Here is a 9,532-nt window from a genome sequence, read left to right on the forward strand (position 1 = left end):
TCAGCAAATAGGCGTTTTTTCAATTTGTTTTCGATTCAATTTTTTTTTTAAATGCTGTGTAGCCTACGTCACTGTTCAGTTCAGTTGTTTTTATTTCTGACCATCACAGCAAAAAAATAATAGGCCTAGCCTACACGTCAACATAAGTTAGCAAAGGTCGAGAAAAAGGTGGAAGCGACAAAACGCGAACGTTAAAACGTACTTGTGACGGAAGTAAGTTATTAAGTTGAAAGAAATTTGGCACGGTTGCAACACCTTCACACAGTCGCAGTCACTGGTGTGATCGCCCATACGGTCTTTCGCTAAATTAATATCTTGATTGTGCCTTCTAAAACGCAACGTAGCCTATTATTGTAGCCATGGATTTGATTTATATATAGGCTTCATGTCTTTGTTAAAACAAAATAAACTGACCTGACTATTAAGCCAAGCATATTTTACAAAGATCATTTGTCTATGAGTTTAGAACGTTTACATTTAATAGTTTAGAAAAGCACTGTAGCGTACGACAAGAACTAGATTTAGCTCTTCTATAACTATAATTATTTCATTATATTACCTTCTTTGACAATTGTTTATAATTAGACTGTCGCGCTGCCTAGATTCAATAACAAAAACCGCAAATCCATACGTTAATCTTTAGGTTGGCTTCCCATTTCAAACACTTGAACATTTTATTTTTGCTTCAGGCTACCCATTCAAAAGTAAGGTCATACAAGATGAAAGTAGTTTAATACTTTGACGAAATCATTTCAGATCATTAGGTAAGTCTGGTGAGTTTTGAAGCTCTAGCTTGGTCGACTTGAAAACTTTTCTTTGGTAAAGTAGGCTACCAGATTCAGAGATGGTAAAATGGCCTTCAATGTAAAACAGGTCTTTGAAATTCTGATTCTAGTAACGGCTCTTTGTGGTTTGTCGTTCGTTATCATTTATATGCGAGCAGATGATGACGCATTTCGACGCCAGATCGCTTATCAATTTAGCCAGACTTTGAAGACCAATATTCATCAACAGAGAGATTTCGTGGAGTCAATCCTGATTTCAGAAATCAAAAACTTCAAATCCAATCGACTTTTGATGAACAACGACTTGAAAACTACTCTAAGAAATACAAAGAATGGAACAAAGTGTTCAACGTTGCATAGTCGCCTTGCAAGCAACAAACAAGCACAAGGAGAGAAAGGAACTTTGCAAAATAATTTATCACATTCTGCAGAAACATTCCATAGCAACTTTCCAACACAGAATGATAATGTTAATAATGAACAAGCGTTGCTCCCAAACAATGCATCCTTACAACAGTCTCCACCATCTTCATTGCCTACACCACAGTTGCCATCTCTGGAAAAATATGACTCCAAGAAGGAAGACGATGCAATCGTCATTAAAAGAACACCTAACGATAGAAAAAACCTTGATGAAGAAAAAGAATTCATGGAAGCGATGAGGGCAAGGATGGAGTCAAGGAGAGAGCACATAAAAAGAGTTTGTCAAGAGCAAGGTAGGTTCTTATACGTTGTGGTTTGCATTAATTCTCTTTAACAATTCTCCGCAACAGCATTATCTGTTAAACGGGTTATTGTGATTATTCTTCAATTGTTTGTTTTTCGCCTTTTTGTATGTATTGTAATTAATATTGGTCTGATTCAAATAAATAATACCAGTAATAATAATAGAGTAGACGATCATTCTTAACTTCGAATTTATAGATTTATTGTGTTGGTAAATATCTCAACAAAAGAGCAAGCCCTGTTCAAATTGCATGCAACCGATGAATACTGTTTGGATAATAGTTAGCTTGTATTGGGGTATGCTATGCACTCAACATTTAAGGTAATCTGTCAGTAGATTTTTTTAAAACAACTGTAGACTGAAAAAAGTTCAGAAACAAGGTTTCTGTCGTGCATTCTTAGATGAACAAGATGCTGTTAAATTTTAAGAAAATGTTCAATAATCAAAACTAACGCATTTGAGCCTGTTTGCAGAGAAACGAACGACACGACAAACAAAACGAATTTCTTGTAATATAGCCTATATATGGTCACATAAAGTTCCATAAACAGCACCCATGTAGTCACTGGAGGAACGAAAATACGAATGAGTTTAACAAAAATGTATTTATGTGACCACATGTAGTATGTACATTGTACAGTATATTACCAGAAATTCGTAATTTTAAGTGAAGTGAAATAAATTCAAACTTGAGCAGTCTGCCACGAGAGCCAAATTATCCTTAAATGGTTCGAATCTCTTCCTCGTGGGAGACCCCAATTTTATCCGCTCTGCCTACTGGCAGACCGGGTATAAGAGTCAAAGTACCTGCGCGAGGACGCGTGAAGGAGACGTGGGCGCTGCCCGGCGGTCAATTACTGCCGGTTCCAGCGTCCACACGCGACGGGTCGCCCGGTCCGTCGCAGGGCTTCATTCTGGGCGATGCAGAAAGAGCCTGTCTCCCTGGCCCGCACCGCCATTCTAAATTTGCGGACGGGCCATATAGTGTTTCGATCCACACTCTCCCTCCACAGGTACCTCGACTCCCCAGCCTGGCCCTCGCGACCTAAGCTGGTGGACTTAACCCTCCGGGTGCATCGTCACCCCATAAATCACGCCGCTCCCCGCCGCCGCGGGGTGTGGCAGGCCGGTTTCTTAATGTCTTCGACCTGGCTATGTTTGTTTGTACTCTTGCGAATAAAACAGTTCAACACAAGTTGTTTATTGATTTTATTCAACGTCACGTTTCTATTGTCACTCACATTATGACGTGTATTTTTATGGTTGCCCTCTCAGCATCAGTTATTTTTCTCATTGATTTATCCTCTGCGTCTGCAAACGTTGGATCAACGTTGAAAAGAACTAGATTTTGAAACAAAATCTCGCACACTGTGCCCTGGTTTGTTTATAGCATAGAACTGTTTAGGTGCGAGTTAATACATTTATGCTCTTATAAGTTGAGCAAACCGGGGCTTGTTGTCACAATTTTTACAAATCAGCATGTATCTCTTACTGTACCAATGGTATCGAGATGTTAAATGGTGCAATTGAAAGAGGTATCATTCGACTTCTTTTAGCAACAGATAAAGTTTTTCCAGTTTATTTTGTGTTTTGGGTGTGTTGTCACAGAGCACAGGGCGTGTTGTCACAAAACTTCTGTACATGATTAATGATTAAAATATGACAGAAATCAACAAAAATGGTTTATTACAAGCTGAACGGAATAAAAGAATATGCAAAATGCACAAAAAAATAATTTAGAACGTTTTGGTAAAGAGTTTATGTTTATTGTCAACCACAATAAAATTGCCATTTTGAAAAGAAGGTGTCACTATCGAATGTGTGTCTATCACTATTTAATACTAATTTTTATTTCCCTACTGGTCGTTTTTTTATTAGACGCCTTTACAGTCAACAAGGTAGTGTCTAATCGAAAACATTTAAATGTAGCCTAATTACAGCTTTTTTGTTTCACGACATAAATATTCCATTAGATTCAATAATTTTATACAAACAAGGAGAAAGATTTTGAATTCAACCAGGAATTGTTACGATTAAAAAAGTTGTGCAAAAGTTAATTGTTGCAAATTAGTTACGGAAAAGTCACAGCCTATAAACCAAACACCAGAATAGATAAAACGGAATTTGAAATTCTTGTTTATGATTCTTTTCAGTATCCCCCACGGGCGTAGCCAGCGCAAAATTTCGTGGGCGGAGGGCAAATCAGCATTATTGCACATGTCAGTGAGCCCGGCAACGAGTCGGCAAAGGCGAAGCACCCTGAGAGGGTCTGGAGAAGCTTTCTCAGACACTTTTGAAAAAAATATGTTAAAATTGCCCATTTTGAGAGTAGGCTACTTTTAGTCTAAATCAGTGATTCCCAACCGCGGCTCTTAGAGCCGCATGCGGCTCCAAGCTAGCCTTCTTGCGGCTCTCGTTGACCTGAAAATCCCACAAAAAAAAAAAAATCTATTTATAATAACTAGGGCGATTATTTTATGACTTGTCAAAATTGTTTGCGAAGTCAAAAGTGTTTACAAACTGTATTGTCGTTGTGTCGTAGAGGTTGCATTGTCAGTGAAATTTTCATTTTACATCTTACACAGTGATGTCAGGTTGTTTTTTTGAAAACAAGAAAGTGAATCTAAGAAACAAGCCCAAAACAGGCAAATCAACACAAAGACAAGCCCAATAATTTGCAACCAATACCAATTAGCACAAAGCACGCTTAAAGCACTCATAGGCTATCCGCTAAAGCACACGTTAATTACTTGAGTGTTTTCATGCGGCTCCATACGTACTCTGAAGTTTGAAATTCGGCCCCGACACCAAAAAAGGTTGGGAACCACTGGTCTAAATCAATAGCAAACTCTGTCAAAAGATGCTGTAACACGCGTTACATTGTTTATTTGCAATAGTTTAGGTGAGGGAAATTGCCCTCTTTGCCCCCCTGACTACGCCCCTGATCAACCTATAGTGTAAAACTTCCTCGTTGACTTGTGCATCGTCACAGGTGAAGCAACTTAATTTAATTCTGTTTTTCTTCATAACAAACGTTACAAGCAACGTTATGTTTACAAACAATGTTCTCGGTAAACGTAAACCAAAGAAAGCTGTGGCTTTGATGGCTCGTAATTTATGGTGTGACCATAAACTTGAGCCAGGGAAGGGCAATTATTGATTTATTGACTTACTTATTGTGGCAAACTTTATCCTCAACTGAGAAAGCTTCTTTGGAAGCTTGTACCATGAAGTTTCGCATAATTATGGAAACTTTGTACCACTGGCATGAACCGGTCATCGAGATTAAAGGAGTAGGCTAGCCTAAATTTTCCGTTGCTATTTGTGTGTTTCTAAAAGAATTCGGATTTTCCAGGAGTATCGTTGAGAGCTCTTGAATTGCAATCAACTGTCGTTTTTTTAAGGAGTCCTCCTTCAAAAACTTGAATCCGTTGCTGTTGAAGTATTGTTGCCTTTGAATTCTTTTCATCAACTAGGCTAGGTGCCGCTGAATGAAGAGTTACCTCTAACATGCGTTGTTCCATTGACACACTGCAAGAACTGAACCAGAATTGCTTCATTTTCTTCTTTATTTGTTCTCAAAGCCGATTGTTTGACAGAGCTACTGGGGCTATGTAAGGTGGGCCCAATTATTGCTTTCCAGAATAGTTGTTCCCAAAGACGTAGCCACGCTAGAGGTGGGGGAGAAATCGCCCCTCAAAATTTTATCTTGCATTCTGAAAAATATGCTTTGATACTGTTGTAACGTTTTATTACCATTGTAATTCATGTTGAATGAAGTTTGTTTCCCCCCAATAGTTTGTCCCCCTCAACAGTTGGTTTTGCACTCCTACAATTTTATTTGTACCTACCTACGTCAGTGGTTGTTCCTCCCTATGCCCTCTGTATCTTCTTTCCCAGGCAACGTTTCTGTGTTTACAAATATTAATCTCAATAAAGAACAAGACAAACAAATGGTCAGCAACAATGACTGTGATGACGCTGTCATTGTTAATCGCTGTTTTCGTCAACTACCGGTGACAAACTTCCCAGACAGAAAAATCCGTTATTTTTACATTGACTCAACATCTGCAGACGTTGAACTAGTTTATCATGTTTATCTACCAGTTTATCATGAAACGTCTGAACATTCTACTGGGAGAGTTTCACCATAAATTGCCGTATCATGTGTCAACGTTGAAAAGTTGCGATTAAACATAGTTTGCAACTGCATAGACCCGATATAAAAGAGGCAGTAACTATGATCTATTAACAACGATAAATGATGGAAATGACATTTGTATATATCACACCCTCTCATTTATCTCGTAAGTAAGACGCGACCTAGTAAACAAAGCTAAGTATTTTATTATTAACTACTTACTTCCATTAAGTTGCCAAGATACTTGATAAATATTTCTGAAATAAAAAATGAAATAAATCAACTGACCCATTTCAATTTATTGTTGATGAAAACACCGATAAATTTACATTTTGGAAAAATTCACTGTAATATATTTCGGTCTCTGAATGTTTCATTCTCTGTGCTATGTGCGTCATAGAATAATGAACACATATAAATGTTTATTAGGGCAACGAAATTGAAAAACCCCGTGTTATTTATATTAAAGATATGGTTTTAGTAATGCTTAAACACTCGTCGTCGTCGTGTGAGCCTCTGGGGCCGAGGGTCTATCCTTTTTACCATCCCAGATTCACAATGTTCCCGGACTACACTGGAAGGCTACTAAAGAGCAGCCAGTCTTTGGTTTCATCATCCATGACACGCAGACATTCCACTCCGTTAGGTGGCTTGAAGATGGTACAGTCATTGATGATGTGGTCTGCAGTCTGTTCCTCGGCACCACATTCACAGGAGGAGGAAGAGGCCATACTCCATTGGTGCATGGTTGACGAGAAAAACCCGATGCCCACTTGAGCGGAAAAGCCCGACGTTCAAACACTGATTAAGCCTAACAATAGGTCTTCTGTTATATTGTTTCGTAAGTAATTTCTACACAAAAGTAGCCGATTAATTGTATTTTTAAACTTAGGTCTTACAGATCACGTAGACAAAGTCAGACGAGATACTTACTATCTGGAAGGCTTGAAGGTATATTTCTGCCACGTTCCCAAGACTGGAAGCAAACATTGGAATAAGATGCTTCTTGATGTGGATACTAGTCTGCGCAACAACCATACTTCTGTGAGTGAAATTGCCGAAAATTTATATGTCAATCAGACCTGTGATGTTATGGAGAATCTATTCCTCTACTTTATTTGAGTTTTTGTGGCCAAGGTCAAAGGCAGTAATGCACAGAATCTTTCCCTTTGAAAATAGAAGAAGATATTGTCTATATTCAGCTTTTAATATTTTTGTTTCATAATAGTAACTTTTGAACTTATTCTGCAGAATCCCAAAAAAGAACGCTTCAATTTTTATAAAATGAAAGTTCGATATGGCGCGAAAAATATCAGCCAAGTAATGAAAAAAGACGTTTTAAAAATGATGGTGGTGAGAGAACCATTTGAACGCCTGCTTTCTGCCTACCGGGATAAACTTTCTCAAAACATGAGGGATACCTTGATGAATTGGTCGCAATTCATACATCAGCAATATTCCGGACAAAATGGTAGGTGTTCGGTGATTGATTAATTGAAGATGCGGCTATCTTTGCTCTCAAAAAGAGTCTTGTACGTTTTGACGATTTTGCTATAGCCTACTTGTAGAGGTTAGTTTTCCAGCAGATGGTCATAACTTGTTTTCCTTTGAACTTTAAAATACAAGTTGGTACATAGCAAAGTCGTAGTAGGCTAAATAAAACAGTAGTCTATGGTATGATTATTTCAATTGCTTTGCGTGGTCTAACTCTGCAACCAGGGGGCTTTAATTTAAAGGGAGACAACTGAGTTGGAAATTAACGTGGTTACTTGAAAACTTAGGAGCAAGGTGGAAAAGTTTGTTATTTGACTATGGAGAAAACTTTAGAAAATCAGAAACGGTTACAGATACCTCTTCCACTTTACGATTCAGTTTGATTTTTGTCATAGCTTCTTGAAATCCCAATGAAAGAATCTGGATTTTATTTCATTAATTTTAGGGCTTTAAGAAAGGATAGCAAATTAGGTATTAGACACGAGAGTGTAATAATAGCCTTAGAAAAGCACCAAAGATGTATCAAAGAAATAGCCTATAGTTTAAATTCCATCAAAAACTATCCTACGTTTTGAAATCTGTTTCCAAGTAAATCGGTTGCAAAACATCTTCATTCACTTAAATTTTGCCTTGGGCTGGATTCAACCGATAAACAGATTTTTCACGTGGCTGAAAGACTTCCATGTTGTTTGTTGTGATTAATTATGGATAAAAATACTTGTTTTTTTAATATTTGTTTTATACTTTATCCCAACTGACTTCCTGAAACTTTACAGACTAAGCCTATCTGCTTAAAATAAATCATTAAGTATTTGGTTTACAGTTCAGGCAATCGCAAATTTCAGCGAATTCGTTGCATACATTACTGATAAGCGGTTTTCTTTGGGAAAACTCAATCTTCATTGGCGAAAATACAGAGCGCTTTGCCAGCCTTGTGCCATCAATTATGATATCATTGGACATCACGAAACAATCGATGAAGACGCAAGGTGATTGTGAATAGAATATTGCAACTTCACAAAATGTTTATAGCCCACACGTAGTGGCATGATTTAGAGGGGCTTTAGAGGTGCCTTCAAACTTAAGAAACAATAGGTCATCTAACTTTATACATTGGCGAATTGCCGATCGAGATTGACAGAATAAAATTTCCAATTGTCGAAACTCACTTTTCTTTTTAATTCACTTTTTTACAATTATACGATAGGTTACTCAATCGATCGCCATGGTTTATCGTGCATGAAAAGTGGCTACTGGTTAGGTTGCTCTACGTAGCAGCACAAACTTTATTACGACTTTATTTTTAGATATCTTTTGAAGTTGATTGATGCACCTGACGATGTCAAACTAAGCAGCGCAGAATATTTACCTACAGACGCTGCACTAGTTCGGAAATTTTACAGGACCGTAAGACCGAAAGAAAATCTGTTAAAATTGTATCAAGTTTATGAAGACGATTTTATGCTATTTAATTACAATGTTTCAGACGTTTTAGCTCAATTGTAATATGATAATGTTTTTAACATAATAAAAGTTTTTTCCACTTTAATTTAATAGATGTCGGCCTAGAGCGATTGTTTCCTAGCTTAACTTGCTTAATCAGGGGCAAAACCAGCAAGTAGCCTGGCAATAGATGGATGAATGGTCATTTATTTTTTGTTTGGATGCGAAACGAAACGTACACAGAACATGAAAAAAACATACAGTGTACATTTAATGAGAATGCGAAAGACCGTAGCCCTATGAAAGGGGTAGAAGCAGGCCCGTAATTGCCGGGGGGCTTGGGGGGGCATTGCCCCCTCAAGCTCAAAGTAAGAGATACATTATTGTAGACTGAGCTAAAACGTTTACTTCAATTCTTCCCTTTATAAAATGACTGAACAACAATTATTTTGAGTAGCCCTCCCCTTTTAAATTTAGATATTGAGCATACTAAACTGTCGGACATATTGGCATTTCTAAAAACTAGCCAAACTTCAAGCTCTTCAAATCTGTTGGGAAAAGTCAAAAAACTGGTGAAAATGATTCTGTTAGCACCATCAACTAATGCTTGCAGCGAGCGTTCATTTTCAGCAATGAAGCGTTTAAAAACTTGTTTAAGAACATCAGTGTTGTACGTTGACGCCGTCAATTTGACGGCGTCAACTTTTTGTTGACGCTGAGGCTAGCGCCGTCAATTTATTTTTCAGTTGACGGAAGTGATGGCGCCGTCAAATATTTTGCTGATTTTAAGCGTCAAGCGCTAAGCGTCATTTTTTGTTTTCATGGAAAATCACGTTTCACAATAAGAGTTTCACAATGTATTCTGGCCAGCGCGACTCATCCGAATTACTGGCTTTGGCGTTGGTTGGAATGGCTCCCTGGAATACACGCGGAAGAAGTTCG

General features: G+C 37.8%; 1 protein-coding gene across 1 annotated transcript; it reads left to right on the forward strand.

The window, feature by feature from the left end:
* Positions 1–852: 852 nt before the first annotated feature.
* Positions 853–8,653, forward strand: LOC145784045 (carbohydrate sulfotransferase 11-like). Its single transcript, XM_082595802.1, has 5 exons — positions 853–1,501; positions 6,546–6,697; positions 6,905–7,124; positions 7,971–8,136; positions 8,455–8,653. Exons 1-5 carry the CDS (start codon positions 853–855, stop codon positions 8,651–8,653), a joined length of 1,386 nt encoding a protein of 461 aa, XP_082451928.1.
* The last annotated feature ends 879 nt before the right edge of the window (positions 8,654–9,532 follow it).

The sequence above is a fragment of the Aplidium turbinatum genome, chromosome 15, assembly GCF_918807975.1.
Source record: "Aplidium turbinatum chromosome 15, kaAplTurb1.1, whole genome shotgun sequence".
NCBI lineage: Eukaryota > Metazoa > Chordata > Ascidiacea > Aplousobranchia > Polyclinidae > Aplidium > Aplidium turbinatum.